Source organism: Polistes canadensis, unplaced genomic scaffold (genome assembly GCF_001313835.1).
Source record: "Polistes canadensis isolate GaletaPanama2010 unplaced genomic scaffold, ASM131383v1 scaffold_172, whole genome shotgun sequence".
In the NCBI taxonomy this organism is placed as follows: domain Eukaryota; kingdom Metazoa; phylum Arthropoda; class Insecta; order Hymenoptera; family Vespidae; genus Polistes; species Polistes canadensis.
In genome coordinates this window covers 268,729-287,002 of record NW_014569719.1, presented here as the reverse complement: position 1 = coordinate 287,002, position 18,274 = coordinate 268,729, and the positions used below count along the sequence as shown (strand labels likewise).

Here is an 18,274-nt window from a genome sequence, read left to right as displayed (position 1 = left end):
GTCGAGAAAAATAAATTCTTTATTTCACTATACACATAATATTTTATATTTATACAAAAGCCAAAAAAAAAACGATAAAATCTCGTATTCTTAAAACATAAATATATGAATTGAAATATAAATATAAAACAGCACCCTTTACGTATACCCAGATTTACTTATACTACTTGTGTGTAGCAGTATAAAAAGGTACACCTATATATAATACAGACACCACCAACCTTGTCATTTATTTTTCTCGTCATAGTAGTATAGTGGAGAGAGTAAAAAGGATATATTATGGTGACAGAATGGCTCAACCGGTTCTCTGATCACTTGAGCGCATCCATTATCCACCTTAGTGGTATCTCCACAGCGACTACTGTACACAATCGTGTTTCAAAGGGACGAAATTAATAACTGTTTGCAGAAACTCTCAAGCGTTCCTGTCGCCTTACACTTTATTAATTTGCCGGGCCTGTACCCTCCCTCCCCCCCCCGTCCCCCATTCCCAATCCCCACTTCCCCCTTCCTCACCCCTCCTCGTCGCGTTTTCTACCCAAGAGGAGAAATTTCTGCGTTATCGTGCTGCTACTGCTACTGGTGTTGGTGCTGCTGCTACCCTACGACACGTTATTTCATAAATGAAATGAGAATCCGGTAAAACATCGTCTGCATACGTAGAACCAGCACCCTGGGTACGTACCCAGCACCAACACCAACACTAGAACGAAGACCAGGACAGCTAACGTCATCCTCTTTTCATAGTAATGTCTCGTGTTTCGGTCATTTGCCTTTTGGTTTTAAAGATCTCCTCTTATGCTCGTATTATCTCACGTTCGTCGGAATGACGAAGAGAATTTTCAAACGTTTTCTCTTAGATAACGTCAGCCGGTATTAATTACCACCACTCTTCCCACCCCCCAGCCCCCCCCACTCTCCCCCACACTCACCACCTCTAGCTATTATTCTGTATTTTATCCCTCGTTTGACGCTTAACACGTAAAATGGAAACGAATCCCTCTTCACTATACTCACTCTGTATATATATATGTATATAGATATGATTATTTAATACGTTCATTCTGTCTCTCTCTGTTGATGTTTATGTATGATTAATATACATATCATATGACATTTATGAAGGAAAAATATTTAAAATATATAGGTATATGTGTTAGTGTTAAAAACCGAAATTTGATAGATTGTCAAGATTCACATGGTTGAATAATGTCGACATATACCGAATAATATATCGGTGAAAGATCGAATATTTTGATTTGTTCTGGTTTGATTATTATTTCGGACATTTACAATGCGACTATGTGAATCTTGACATTATCTAATTATTGTCTTACAATAAAAATCACACATAAGTTGTGATTAAATTAAAAATGGAAGATTTTCCTAATCGGTCATGAAGATACTTTCAATGGGAAAATAATTATCCCAGTTGATTGGGTTAATGTTTTTTATCATATGCGATAAATTATTGCATATTTTTCTAAATATTAATATGGGATATGCATTTGCGTAAAAATTCGCAATTGAAAATTAGGGGTGTATAGATAAATAAATGAAGTATTAAACAAGCTTACTGTTGTTTGTTTTCAGACGTCAATATGGTGGCCGAACCGAAACCTCATCAGACCGGACGAAAACGTCAAAACGTTACCAAAACTGGAAACGATTGGTAAGTTAATCGAAAACAACAAATATTTCATTCATTTATTAGAAAAATATTTTAGAACAATGTACACGTTAGTTATTATATTATTCCAAATGATAAAAGAAGGGAAATGATATTTTTGGTTTTTATTTGTAACCCTTTCGAATTCGAGTCTACTTTGTCGGAAAAATTTAAATTCTGTAGTTGTCATATCGAATAGTATAATTTTAAAATTAACAAGGAGACCTTACGGTTGTGTTTTAACGAGCTTTGGTATATTAGTAGTATACCTTTAGGGTGTTAATGTGGTAAAGTATTTTATCAAAATGCGAAGCCGATTTTAAGAAAAATGCTTTTAAAGTTTTAAAGTTTTTGTATACATATTTATATTATCTTAAATGCAACTGTTTTTTAAGTGGCACGTTAGCGTAAGTAGTAGCGTACTCGCTTCTCGTTTTGCTAGTTAGTGGTTCGATCCTTTTTTGGGGAAGTTTTTTTTAATAATTTTTTTTATTTGTTTTTATTTTGTTTTTTTCACAATTCTTAATTTTTAAATATATACAGGAAAGAGAAAATTATTTATTACAAAAAAATTAGAATTAATAAATTTTTTAACATCTTACGCAAATAATAAAGAAAAACTTAATCCTTGAATTTACAGTTAACATTGTATAATAAATAATAAAAGAAAATGAGTTAATTCTAGTTTGAAGTTTGAAGTATGAAAAATTTTTAATTTTAAATCTTAGATTTAAAAATTAAAAAAATTAAGTTTTAATTTGATATTTTGAATTTTTTAATTTAGCTGCTTTGAATTTTATATATATATATATACACAATATATATTATTAATTTGTTAATTTAATTGTACACTATACAACTCTTGTATCTTGTAACCCTTAGGTAATTAAATTCCAGAGCCCAAAAATCATATCAATAAACAATAAACAATAGGGAAACATGTTTCATTTTCTAAAAATTACTATAGAATAAATTCATTCGTTATATCAACAAATAAACATTGATGTCACCTAAGCGTAGTCACGATTGTTGATACAGCCTAGTATCAAAAGATTTAAGAATGATTGTTTGCTCGAATACAAAAACTAAACAGAGATGAATAAAATGCTAGAAGAAGATGAAGAAGAAGAAGATAGAAAAGACAATCGAGTTGACTCGCAACACACGTTGCCATCTAGTCAAGGATCACGTGGATCAGAGCTTTCGCGTTGAGTCACGAAATCGAGAACTTTGTCACAGCCAACACATAAATCCTCTTCTCACCTTTCCCTCTCGTGAAAGGTGGCCTTATCCGAGAATAAACTCGCACTCTCTCTCTCTCTCTTTTGCTTTTCGGTAACAAGAAGAGGAGAAGATAGTCGCGAAACAGACGCTAAACTCTTGGGGGGTTAGATGGGTGGGTGGGTGGTAGGTTTAGGGGGGTTTAGGGGGGGGTTGGTTCATTCCCCGCGTTTCTCTCATGCCGTTAAGCTCTACCCACTTTCGACCAAAAGCCTTGCCAACCAACCGAAGACGTGTTTTACTGGAAATACGTGACCGTGAATGTAGGTAGAACAAAACGACGTGTACACTACACCAAAAAGCTACTATACTTGATATATATATTATATATATAGATAACTCAAATGTTAGCCCAACTGTAAAAGCAAATTTTCGAGGTATTTCTTTAAAAGTAAGTAATTTTATCACATTTTTTTTTTCTAAAATATCATATTTATCGTAATAAGTTTTTCTACGAATTGGATGGGGTTGGGAAGGGGAAGAATCTATTGGATAAATCAATTTTTCTCTCCTAAATGATTTTTGTTTTCTTCCCCACCCTCAGTCACCCTCCCACCATCGAAACCCTCACCTTTATATAACGCGTACTATCGTGTTAAGCAAATAATGTGCATTCGTGCGCATCGATGAACGCTAAGTCTTTTAATCCGATCCTGATTCATCGGTGTTGTTATTGATATACCGGATAACGATAAAGTTCACTTCGCGAAGCACATTGACGACACCATTCCTCTCTCTCTCTCTCTCTTTCTATATAAATTTAATCCTTACGAGATATTATAACGAGCATTACGAGAATTACGAGAACTCGTCTATTCTGTTCTATTTTTATGTTTTCTTCTTCCTTATTTTTGTTTCTCGACATATATAATACGAATAACTCATAAAAAGAAAGAGAGAGAGAGAGAGAGATGTATTTAAAAGGGTTTAAGAAATCCTAGATATATGTTGCAAGTAGTTAACACTAGTCGGTGACTTGTAATCAAAAGCATTATGAATTTACAACAGGACCGTAAAGTGGATCATTAAAATTAGGAGACTTAAGTCACCGAGACGTTCTCGTGATATTTAACAAGTGAACATATTAAACTGTTAGAGAATTATTCTAGGAATATGTAATATACTTTGGTAGAAATATTAGGATTCATTTTTGGATTGTAGTCATTTCGTTTTTTATTTTAATTTCCACGTTTAATTTGTATTAATTCTTTGAATAAAAATATCATTGTTTTCTCGTCAATCATTAGAAATATTTACTGAATACTTTTAGCTAAAATTTAAATAATTACAAAGTAATAATTTTTCACGTGTGATTAGATTCAATAAAATAAACTAATATTACATTATTTTACAATTAATACAAGCTGTTAACATTCATCAAACGCATATATCCATAACAGTCAAAAGAAATGAATAAAACCTATTACCTATTTATATTTTTTGAATTTCTAATTAACACATCTTGAATCCAGAACTCGCGTTTGTTCGTAGAAACGTTTGATAATCCAGTTTTATATCTCTCACGTTCAATACAAGCGTATAAGATCGAAGAAAATAATGTTGACTCTCGTTGTTTGCCCCCCCTAGCCACCACCACCACCATGGATTGTATTCAAAACGGTTCGTTAAAGTACCGGTCAGCTTTATACTGTCAGGTCATTTAATACCAAAGCATCTCGGGACGCAGAATTACCGTTGTCGTTGTCATCGTCGTCGTTTGAATTGTCTTCGGTTAGGTGAGAGAACTTCGAGAGGCAAAGACACTTGACGCCGTTAGAATCGCCACACACGGTTGGGGTCTATTGTATTCGTCATCTGGTATATGTATATACATATATATGTCTGTGTGTGTGTGTGTGTGTAAAGATAGATAGAACAAATATATGCATGGAAGCTTAGAAGAACCATACTCGTATATAGATCCCTATCCGAGTTTGCATATATGTACATACAATACGTATTGAGAATATCAACAGGATGAAAGGGGTAGAATGAGAAGGGTGGGTGTATGCATATATGGTGTATATAAGAGAATACACCCGTGTACATATATACACATACACATATGTTCAAGCCTGTATCTCTGATAGTTGAACACACTTTGGTATCTAGGAAATAACTGCACGTTCGAAAACATCGTGAAATTCGTAGCTAGCCCCTAGAAGCTTCTTTTAACAGTACGTGTGCTTGAAAAAGGGACGGACCCTATCCAACGGGGGTAAAAAAGGGAGAAAATAAGGGGTTGGTTGGTTGGTTGGTTGTTTGATAGTAAGATCGAATAAAACTTTTTTTCAATTCCACCCCTCGCGGTGGTATTCTCATCGTGAAAATATTCTCGATCTTTCGACGTTAAACTGAGACTAAACGAAATACGCCATTTCGTTTCGTTTCGTACAGTTAAACGACGTTCCATCGACTCTGTCTTTTACTTTTATTCGATACGGCACACACGTCCTATCAAATACTCTCTCTCTCTCTCTCTCTCTCTCTCTCTCTCTCTTTTTCTCTCTTCTTTTATTCTCTAACTTTCTGTCAGTCGACACATTGAGTTATTTCACTTGGACACGCCCGTATTTTCTATTAGAATGAACATATTTAAATCGTCATTCTTTAACAATCTGACACATTGTTTCAATATAATATTTAAACAAACAATACGTTTGATTAATTATGCCTCGCGTAATATGAAACATTGTGAAATGGAATTTTTTCTTATTATAAGTAGACACCCATGTTAATTTATTTTTTTATATTTTATATTCGTGTATTAATATTTTATATTATTTTATTGAAATTTTTCTATAAAATCATTTTGTAAAAAAAGCTCATCTCAATAAATAAATATTATTATTATTATTATTATTATTATTTTTATTAGTAGTAGTAATAGTAGTCAAATCGTCACGTTCGTTCGAATAACTTAAAGAAAATTAATATCGACTGTATAAATATGGTATATCGTAAGAAAGATAGGAGCCATTTTTAACGTGGATTTATTTGCCATAATAGATTTTACGATAATATGCATTTCTTTGAATACACTCACTCCTCGCTCGTAAACGGTCGCATAAGCGAATGGGGGACGGGGGAAAGGGGGGAAACGCGATAGCGAACCATTTCGTCTTACTCGACTCGTACTACTTACTACTTGCAGTAGTAAAACCGACGATACTGCCAGCCACAGTGATGTAGTCCGATATCAGTCAGACCTACGATACTGTCTTCTTATTTTTCTTACTTTTTCTAATTTTTTTGTTGCATTTCTTGTACTCGTTATTAGTTTTTCGTTAATAAAACAAAATGATATACTTCATTTGCTTAAGAAAACATTTTTTTTCATAACCTATAGGCCTTACATTGTTCTTCATTTGTTTGTGATGGATACTTTCTTGTAACCAGTTAAGTGTGTTTGACGACTATATCCGTCATGCGTAAAAGTTTCATACAATTTGATATTTAAATTGTAATTCTGACGAAAACTAAATTATATTCATAAATATTAATACGTTTAGAATGTTTAGGGGTCAGGACGAAATGAAATAAACAAATGAAAATTATAGATAATTTGAGTTGGACACTAGATCTTTGATTATCCCGATTATTATTTTGACGTGTCATACCCAAAAAAAACAAAGTATATTAGATTCTCCATCTGCGATGATGTCCGCGCCGTCTAACCAAAGAAAACAAAAACAAAAAAATTTTGGTTTGTTTGTTTGTTTGTTAAATATTTGATTTTTTTTTTAAGTTTTTCGTTAATTATGTGTAAATATAGCTTTACGTTGATCCATTGTTTAAATATTACTCATAAATTCATTCATTTTCTAAAATAAAGTCGTCTTTTTGACCGAATATTTCAACAGCGCCAATTACTCTGTGTTTGACGACTATATCCGTCATCGGTTGATTATCGCGAAACACACTAGGGCGCACTTTGCTAAATGATCGACACGGTTAACTGGTTAAATACATTTTTGTAACGATAGTAATAGGCATTATAATTCTCTGCATTAATTTTAGAAATTTTGAAATTTAAATGTATACTAATACTGGTCAAAAAGTTGCATTATAGTTGGATAAGAATTATTGTAGAAAATAATTGATAAATAACTAAAGTGCATTTACTTTTTCAATTCTTATGATAAAATATTAATGCGCATAGTTTCTTCCTAGTGTGAATAAAAAGAAAACGGTGTCTTCCAAAATCTTTTATGATTTCAGTATCTTTGGCTTCTTCTTATCGTTGTTGAAAATAATGCGTTCTCTCTTCTAGTAAAATGATTGATCACCTATGCGGAGTGAATAAGTTTTCTAATGCGTTGAATAAATATTTTTTAAAAGAATTATAATATTTGTTTCTTTCAAAAGCAAGATTATTATTTTTATATATTAATAGATTCATGTCTTGCTTATTTCTTCTAACTGTGGTTGGATTCTATTCGCATAATAATTCACATGAAACTTAACTATGAAATATAAAAAATATAAAAAGAGACGCAGAGCATCATAAATTGAATTAAAAAACAATATAATACATATATTTTATTCAGTAAAGTATTTTAACTAAACAGAATATTGCTATTCTACTTATTATTGTTCTTAGATTAAAATTAGAAAATTGTCATCGTATGGTTAAGGCATAAAAAATATTGCACATCATGTTATTTAGTTTATTCATTTTCAACCTACATTCTTGATCACTATAAAGAAGAAATTAAACGAATTAAAACTAATAAATAATAATACATACCTCAGTTAACCTCAAAAAACTAATAAATTATAATACATACCTCAATTAACCTCAAAAAAGACTTTTATTATTAATATTCACAAATAATCAATGTTATTGAAGATATTTGTGAAGATATTAACAATTTTTTAATATCAATCACCATCGTATATGTAATAATTATAATAAATAACCTCAAAAAACATAAATCATTTTTATTTGTATCGATGTGAAACACATGTTGTGTATATAGAAATATCCGAATATAGATATTTCAGTCCACATTAAATGTAAGGGAAATATATCGAATTACTTCATGCAGTAAATTTGAAATCATCGTTTAACCCGTGCATAATAAATATCGACTAACTTCATGGTGTCGCTTTTACATTAGTCGCGATGCGCGCGCATCGTAAAAATTCATTCTCATCATTAGTTTCAAAAAAACGCGCCAAAAGAACTATAACCTCAAAGAAGAAACTATCGAAAGATATTTTTGTCAAATGAACGAAACAAAATGGTTATTGAACAAACGTTGACATTTTTCCATTTTCTTTTTTTCTTTTTACTTCGGAACATATAAAAAAGAAGAAGAAAAGAAGAAATAAAAAGAGGAACGAACGTTGAAAGTGGAAAACATATTTTCCAACGGTTGATGCATTATCCGTAAGATGTCTGCGACAGATAGCATCGTGGGAAACGTCGATACCCTTTTTGCTAAAGCAAGTTCTTCACACCTTTTTTTTTACTCTTTCAATTCTCTCCCTTTCTCTTTCTCACTTTCTTTCGTTTCTTTCTTTTCCCTTTGGTTCTTCCTACTCCGACAACCCTTCCTCATTCTTCCCATTCCCCCTTTTTTTCTTCCCCCTTCCTCCCATTTCGTCATCCTCGACGTCTCCTCTTCGACTGCCTATCAGCCTTTTCCCGGCCGCTGAGAAAGCAGTTTCGCGACAATTTTCAGTACGACGGCCGCTCAAACCTTTACTCCTTCTTCTCTTCTTCCATCCAGTTTTCCAGCTGATTTTCGACGTTGTAATTTTCCCATCGTTGGTCCGACGAGCAGCGCGAGGTTCTATCTACGAGCAGAAAAAAAAAAGGAACGTTCTTCTTTTTTTTTTATATATCGAAAAGAAAGAAAGAAAGAAAGAAAAAGAAAAGTTAATTTGAAAAAGTGAACAACACAGTGCCAATATATATATTTCCTTTTTAGAAAAATTCTACCCATGGGATAAAAGGGGATCGATTAACGTATAAATATATGTATATAAACCTGCATATATATATAAATATATAAACCTATATATATATATATATATATATATATATATATATATATGTAACCTGAAAAATAACTTCCGAACGAAGAGATTGGTAGAAAAATAAAAGAATGTTCACATTTTTCCTTGACCGTAAAAGGAAAACCTTTACCCGTGCGTATATTTCCAATGAAAACCACGAGCTAATGTAAATACCAACACACAAGTTTTATACGTTATACCCGATTCCAGTCGAAGATGCAAATGCCGCTTCGCCGTTTCGCTTTTACGGCAAATAAATTTGCATATTAAGCGCAATATTTTAATGCGTATGCGTGTTTCGCAGAATATCGGTTGTGTGGGAGTAACATTTAAAAATTATACTTGCAAAGAGGTAGATTGGTAGTCGGGGAGAGAGAGAGACAGAGAGAGGGAGAGTGAGATTGAGATTGAGTGAGAGAGAAAATGACAGAGAGGGTGAAACGTGGACATAATTAACGTCACTGGCACGCACCATTATCCTGGCAGGCACTGTTGCGCTCGAATCCTTGGCCGAATTCTATCGGCTGATTCAAAAGTTCCTAACTCTTACCATAAATAAACAGAAAAAGAAAAGGGGCAGAAGCCCCCGAAACAAATGATTAAATATTGACGGGTGTAGATCAGTCAGGTAAATATAAGAAATATAAAGAAAGAGGAGGAGGAGGAGTATCGGCTGATTCAAAAGTTYCTAACTCTTACCATAAATAAACAGAAAAAGAAAAGGGGCAGAATCTCCCCCGAAACAAATTTTCTTCGATAYGATTAAATATTGACTGGTGTAGATCGGTCAAGTAAAGATAAAGAAAACTATGAAAAAAGAGGAGGGGGAGGAGGAGGAGTATCGGCTGATTCAAAAGTTTCTAACTCTTACCATAAATAAACAGAAAAAGAAAAGGGGCAGAATCTCCCCCGAAACAAATTTTCTTCGATATGATTAAATATTGACTGGTGTAGATCGGTCAGGTAAAGATAAAGAGAACTATAAAGGAGGAGGAGGAGGAAGAGGAGAGTATAGACACGGGCACCATGGGACGATCAAGGAAACGATCGGTTGGCCAATGTGTGTAATAGCCATGGGATTAATATTTCAGTTGGGTCAGAACCGATCCTGAACGTTCATCGGCGATTCCTCTGCCTAGGGGATTCGATAATCTCCACTAATGCTCTTGACCTAGAACTAACGAAGGTAGGCCCGAGTAATAAACCTAATGGGTCTAGGTATTTTAGTACGGTTTCCTTTTTCCCTAGAGACAGAACTATATCCTTTACTAGGTAACCAAACAACCAAACAACTACCCACCCCTGTCCCTACCTCCTTCCTCCTTTACTGGACCACTTTCCTTCTTCCCAACTTATTCAACCCTACTCCCTGTTGAAAACTCAACGATGGGATGTTAACTGGAGCGCGCAGTATCACGTGCTATATCTTCCTTACCCGGTTACCAACATCTCTGCACCATTTAACTCTTTATCTATCTCTCACACATCTTATTTCGCAGTAGAACACGGCCAAACTGTGCTTAAACGACGCGCGGAGTATAAAAAAAAGAAAAAGAAAAAAAAAGAAACTATAACTGGTGCTTCGCGATGATTTCAAAAGGAACGCGAACGCGCGAAAAGAGTTCGCGTTAGGACACCGATGAGTCCCCCCGTTCCCCTTTTCCCCCATCCCCAAGCAAGTTTAATTGCACTCTTAACGGAACACAACGTTTTCTTCGCCCATTTTTTTTCTACGCTAAACGATTTTCTTCTCTACTCGCTTTTCCTTTCTTACCCCCACCCACCCACCCCCCCACCTACTACAACCACGTTCACCTAAATTTTTCTTTCGATTTTTTTATCCCAAACGGTTAAAGTAGATCGCAAAGGGTGTTAAATGAGAATTACAGATATTATCATAATTAATTATTCCTTATCCGTTTGAATGATACTTTATGATCCTGATTTAAATTAGACAAATGTAGACATTACAAATAAACCGGCGATCATAACGGCCAACACAATGACGATTAATCCGTGAGCAATATAACGCGTAGAGACGCCAAGCCCTGCCTGTATGTATGCACACACATAACACGTTAGTTTCATTCACGAAGGATAAACGTCTAAATATATCTAGAGAGGTTACGTTAGATTAATTTAGATTAACGACGGATGAGAGTAATTAAGGGACCTGAAAATAGTTTGCCCCGTGTGAAACGGTTTGAATCGATTCGGGAAAGGTGTTTGGAGCATCTCCAATATCAATGTTAACTTATTCCTCCCCTCTCGTTGTTACCTCCTTAAAGAAAGAAAGAAAGAGAGAGAGAGAGAGAGATATATAGAGATAGATAAAATCAGAACCAGGTTATAAAAGGCTACAGCATCTTGCTCGTTGAGAATTCATTTTTAACACGGTTGACCTACAATAACTTCAAGAAAAATAATATATCGAGAGAATGGGAACACATTAATGCACCAATACGCGTATACAAATCAGCTCCCTCGAGAACTAAATTCCCTTAATTGGTCCACTTTCCCCCCCTCCCCCCTCCCCCACTCCTAAGCACGAATGGTAATCGTCTATCCAATGACAAGAACGTTAACGACAAGTTTCACCTACTTTTCAAAGATGCATACAGAGATCCGTTAACATGTTTAAATATAACCCGGGGTTTTAACGATGATCGAAAATTTTCATTTTTTTTGGTAACTACCGCCATAGGGGGCCACCGGTGACCAGCCAACGTTATTACATTGTTTTATATTGAATTTTAACAATCTGACAATCGTGGTCTTTCTGTTAACTAAGGTAGATATCTCTACACCAGATTTAAACTTAAATTAAATGAAGATTTGATCGTTTTTCAATAATTTAATTTATTTAAATCGATTTTTTAACGATTAAACTTTAATAAAATTGAATTTGCTCTTCGCCATTCTCTTTGGCATGAAAAAGAAAACAAAAAATTCATATACTTTAAAATCTGATTATTGCTATCAAAACAGTTTTTAGGACTTAAAAAACTCTTGCTTGGGGTAAATATATACCCCAATTTGTAGTTTGAAGGTTACAAAAATATGTTTGTAGTTCTAAGATTAAACATGTGAAATTTGTTTAACATTTAACCCTTGTCCTATTAGCTAACTTTCGAGCACGAGTCTGACTCGTGTTGGTTAACATTTAATCCGAACAACGTATCAGAACTCGTGCTTATTGTTTTCGGACAACAATACTTCTTGCCACGTGTCAGACTCGTGTTTATTATATTTTATAGCCTAAATTTCATATCACGAGTCTCACTCGTTGTTAAAATCAATTTTATTCTTAACCGTATAAACATATGACCGATATAACTTGTATATGACATTTTTGTAAAGACCTGTACGGTCCGTCTAACTCTTTTATTATTTTTTTTAATTCTTTTACACTATTTACTAACCCCATAGTTACACTTTCGTACTAACGTATATAATACTCGGCATGGCGGACATAAATATTAATAAGCAAGCGGTGAAATTCACGCTTATCGTGCCACCGTGAAGATTTACATGAGATAACACGACTTTCCTTTTGAAACCCCCGAGTGTGTAAGTTCACGAGCGTGTACACGTTAAGAGAAAGAGAGAGAAATAAAATGAGAGAGAGAGAGAGAGGGAGTGAGTTGAGAGAGGTAACGTGCGTGTTTCTAACAGGAAACACGTCAACATTTACATATACCGGTCGGATAAGCGAACTAGGAGGATCGTTTAGCAGTCTCAACTTTTCTATCGCCGTTGATATCACGCAAGCTTTATTACCGGCACTCACCTGACCCCCTCCCTGTTCCCCCTTCACCCTCGTTCCACCACACGTTGATTCCTTCAAGATTAGAAACATCGAAATTGTACGTTTCGACGTTTCCACACAGGAAAACCACTGGATGAGAAATGTTCTCTTATTATATCAAAGAATATTTTACCATACGTATGATATAATATATTGTATATTAACTAACCATTTAAATGTTTCCTTATTGTAAAATAGTACACGCCTGGGGTAGTTATCAAAACAGAATCCGTTGTTACAAATACGATAAATTAAAAGGGGGAAACAGAAAAAAAAAGATAAGGTCTAGAATAATATAAAAAAATAAAAAACTTTGTTAAGTTGGTTTTAATTTTTAGACGTGTAATATCCAAAGATACGCTCGCAATGCTATTAGAATTAGTATCACACGGGGATTGGTTTAACGTCGTTTAACTCTTCCCCCCCCTCTCTCTCTCTCTTTCTCATTCGAAACGAGAATTCGTGAATCGAACTAACCCCCTACTCCTAACTAGTTAGAACGAGATCATCCGCAAACGATAGATACAATTTTAATTAAACGAGCCTATACCTGATTATATCGAACACTAATAATCATAGTTGTCTCACCCATCTTCAACCACCCACCACCATCACCATCACCATGCATTTTTGGCAATACACGAATAGAAAATGTCGCGACTAGGAATAGAAGGTAAATTGGGGAGGGGGGTGGGGGTGGTTGTTGTCATCGTATTAATTCATTTATCTTTCAAAACCACGTTACTTATCCCCGAGAAAATGTGGATTTGCTTATTGTGTATATAAACGAGTGTTCGGGTCGCATTAAACGCACGGTTAATCGGCAAGGTGAAGCGATAATTAAACGAACCCCATATATATATATATATATATATATATATATATATATGTACAGAATATTCCGAGTAATATCTAATTTCACGGTAGGAACGTAGACGAGAGAGATATGTACGCTAGTAGATCCCCTTTTCCCCTCTGACCCCTTTCTACCCCCTTTCTACCCCCGTTCCCTGTTCCCCTTCCCCATACGTAACACGCATGCATTCAGGCACGCACGTAATACACACATTCACCCACTAACACGTTATCATTCCTTCCTCCCTGCTATTCATATCCCGATATACGCCGTAGCTCGATAACATTCGGTCCACCACAAACCGCAGCATAACTCGGTAGGCCCCCCTACTACCCCCATACTCCCCCCGCTCACCCAGTATGGTGTTAAACAACATTGATTAGTGACACGCGTACAGTTAATATTACGTTAAATTTAATATCATCACTTTCCTATATCATTTTGCTTATATTCTCGTAACGATTCACGTTTAAATATATATAGGTGTGTGTGTGTATGTATGTATGTTAACCTAACCTCTTTATAATAATAAACGTTAAATAAAACGTTGTATTTATCTATCATTTATAGTTAATATTACAAATGTGATTATTACACAAAATTGTTAATGAACAATAATAATTTGTCGAAGAGTTTTATTTAATCTATACCCCCTCTCCCCCACTCCCCATTTGTTAGTTTATTTTAATCTAATTTTAATTAGAAACTTTTTAATAATCATTATTAGTATTGTATCATTATATTCTTATGATTGTATTGTTCTTATTTTGTATCTTTTACTTATCGTTATACGTCTCGTTAGAATCTTGTAATATATCGAGAAAAAATTTTAACCATTTAATATAATAATATAAATAAATAATAATAATATAAAATAGAAAAAAAAAAATGTATAATTCTAAAAAAAAAACTTACACCTTTCGTTTTATACTTTTTAAAGTCAAACAATTAATCGAAACTTTTATACGAAATTGTAACGCTACGTCATTAGAGTTATATAAATAAAAATCGAATACGTTGCCAAATATTATTTATCGTACGAATAAATAGAAATATTTCTCAGAATGTGGGTCTGTGATAAATAATATAAAGGTGTGTATTTTCGATATGTACCTACTATCTGTAGAAAGAGAGAGACACACACAGATAGAGAGAGAGAGAGAGGGATCGTTGGCCCAAATAAATTCTCAGAATTCAACTCGACGAGTCAATTGCAAACAGATATATATGTGTGTGTGTGTGTGTTCATTTTTCTTTTTTTTTTTYTTTTTTTTTTTTTTTTTTAACGGCTGTCGTGTAAAGGTATCTCTGACCCAAATTATTTCTTAGTACTCGACTCGACATTGAACGCATCTCGTAATACTCATTCGTTCGCGCATGGTATTAAAGCCAAAATATCGATCAATGATCTCTCTCTCTTTCTCTCTCTCTCTCTCTCTATCAAAAGGCATGATCTTTCGTTTGAAAGATCGTACCTAACGAAAATCCTTTCAAAATGAAAAATATCTCTCTCTCTCTCTCTCTCTCTCTCTCACACACTTTTTTTTTCTAACTATCTCATTCCTATGTACTTATAAATATCGTCCATTTATACCATTTCAAATTCAAAGTATAATTAATCATCTTCGAATAATTCCCACTCCCGAGATTCAAGCTTTAATTATTAGCAAACAGATACTACCGCCGATAATTGAAATGGAAGTCAACGTGTTAAACAATGTCCATCAGTTATACACAAATAATTAATGTTAAACATTACCTTTTCAATACCACCACTTTTCTCTTGTTTATTATTTGACATATCCAACATAGGGGATAATCGCACGATCAGTCATTATAATATCAACGTCCATTTATTCGTCATGATTAATTTATTCCCACATTCGAAATTATTATTATTATTATTATTATTTATTATTATTAATAACAACTAAAATGTGTCTCTAAAAATTTATAATATGTCTCTTCGATAATATTATTTATTTAAAAAAAAATACAATAATCAAGTAGAATTAAAAAAATAATTTGATAAACGTTTTAACAGCATCCGATAAGGGGAAACCGTTTGTTACCAAAATTAGCTGATGTTTCGTACTTGTTACCCGTAAACCTTGCGAACAAAGACACGTGTCGATCGTTTGAAGAGAGAGAGAGAAGGGACAAGTCCACACAGATGCTTGGAGTCTCTCAATAATCACATAATTGAACGTTAACGATACTGAAATGTTGATAGAACTCGCTCGACTGGTCTGCAAATATGCTCTTCGGTGTTTCACTAGAGACTCACCGACTGAAACACATCGAGGGAGAGAAAGAGAATGCTGTTTATGCTACCGTGGCTTGCTTGTGTATCAGAACTCCAAAATGAGTATATTCTGAAACAGTCTGCCATAATATGTTCAAACCTATTCTGTTCTCTATCATAAAGATACCGAATAATAACTATTTATGTTACAAGTACGAGAAATGTTAGGTTATGGGATACCGATTTTATTTCCTAAATTAGCCGACAGGGTGTGCTGTGTCGCGTGAAAGTGAGTTAGGATTTGCGAAACGACGAATAAGGACACGCTAGTCCTTTTTTTTGATGTAATACAATTATAGGGAAATTCTAGAACTTATTCATGACGGATTTTTTTGTTATTTCTCGAACTCGTCGCATACGATGTTTTATGCAATTCGTGATTAGAACATTATTTTATGTTCTTATTTGTAATTATAAATTAACGCAAGAGTTGTAGAATTGTTGTTAATTATAAATAAACGACGGTTTGGTTACTTCGATATCATAATTATTATTATAATTAATAATTTAGCATAAATTTTATTTAAATATTGCACGTATATATCTTTGAAACACGATATTTGATTACACGATATTTGCTTAACATATTTAAAAACTAAATTACATTGAAATAATAAATTCTAGGTCTCATATAACACGGTATTTTCTAGGAACCTATCTACCGTGTTATATAAAGGATCACCTATATTTTATTACAACACTTTATGCTAAAAAATAAAAAACAATTTAACGATTTGCATAAATATTTTTAAACATCTTTTATTACGTACAAATTTTCGTTCCTTGAGATATAAAATTCTATTCTTTAGTTTTTCTTCTACGTCTCTTCTACGTCTATTTTTATTTTGGTTTGTTTGTTTCTTTTTTTTTTTTTTTTTTAAGTTGTATGAAAGATGTACCGGCGATCGAGAAGAAAATTCGATTTTACCCACGTCGTGTTTGTGTTTGCCTTTCGTGAACGTCTACACTACGGAAGAGAGGATTCAACGAGAGTTCTTTCTCCGCTATCAAAAGGAAATACACGAACGAGATATAAGCGACATTTTCATTGGAAATTTGTTGGCACTCAAGTTTGCTACCAGGAAGAAGTGAAAAAGAGAAAGAAAGAGAAAGAAATATATTATACAATATTTATACTAGCAATGATTAAATCTCTGTTTCCTTATCAATTTACTTCATTTCTTTCAATTAATAAGAAGAATATCGATTGTATTTTACCTGAACGTAGAAACGATACATTTCGATAGGAAAAAAAACATAAGAAAAAATTATAAACAATCGCGACTTGTTATCGTTGACTCCAAAAATGTAAATTAACCCTTAAAATGCTATGGACGCATATATGCGCCCAATTAAAGCAATCCTCCTTGACTGAGGACGCATATATGCGCTCAATTTTTTTCCACCTCTTCCAATGCATTTAAAAATTCTTTTCCTTTTATTTTAATGAAAACAATTAAACGTTAAGAGAAAAATCATTCTCGTTATTGGTTAGACTAGTTCTCGCATTTAATATGTTAATAAAACTATATGATAATCTAAGTACCCTAGAAAATTACCTAGGTGTTCCATTTACAGTTACGAAAATAATCATTCGATAATCAATTGTTTGGTAATTGATTTTGCTTGAAGAAATTAAATCTAGAGAGGATAATATTGATTAGCGTATAAATAATTTCTAAGATGGTCGATTATTTCGAGGTTATGTTCGGAAAATCGATTCTAAGAGAACTCTCGTAGCACATCCTACGAGTATTAGGAAGAGGTAATTTTCCGGTTTGCCGAACATTAGTGTGTACGCGTGCAACACGCGAGAAGAGTTAGTTTCCCTGGCGTTGCAACTGCCGTCAATATTGTCCGACGAACGTCAGTTTCTACGAATTCGCGCGTGGCGAATTCGTCTAGGGATTTCAGGACTTGGAAATGTTACCAGATTGATGAATACTCAGCGATAATTGGGCTCGTGCTTCGTCCGACAATTCTCTCTCTCTCTCTCTTGCTCTCTCTCTCTTTCTCTTTCTGTGTGTGTTATATCTCACGAAACTGAAATATCCTTCGATGTAAATACTTGGATATGCATGGAGTTCAGACTTTCCCTAATTGCATTCTCTTCTATCTCTCTTTCTCTCTTTATACCGATGAGAAAAACAAAAGAATCGAAAAATAGGACAAATGAAACATTATTTGTTATTTATTTAGTATTTCTCTCGTCCAAAAATTACAWTTTTYAATGATGAAATTTMACAGGGAACTTGGACATKAAAGAAGTAGAACTATGTTTGATTTAGTTGGACGTTTCGTCCCTTTATTGGGACTTCTTCAGCAACT

General features: G+C 33.8%; 1 protein-coding gene across 1 annotated transcript in view; it reads left to right on the top strand.

Annotated features, from left to right (window-relative positions):
• Positions 1 to 1,593: 1,593 nt before the first annotated feature.
• Positions 1,594 to 18,274, top strand: part of LOC106789248 — a gene marked incomplete at its 5' end in the record, with an annotated part of 73,993 nt that continues 57,312 nt past the window's right edge. Inside the window, 1 exon segment of the mRNA XM_014753312.1 lies at positions 1,594 to 1,672. Coding sequence (XP_014608798.1) covers positions 1,594 to 1,672 — 79 coding nt within the window.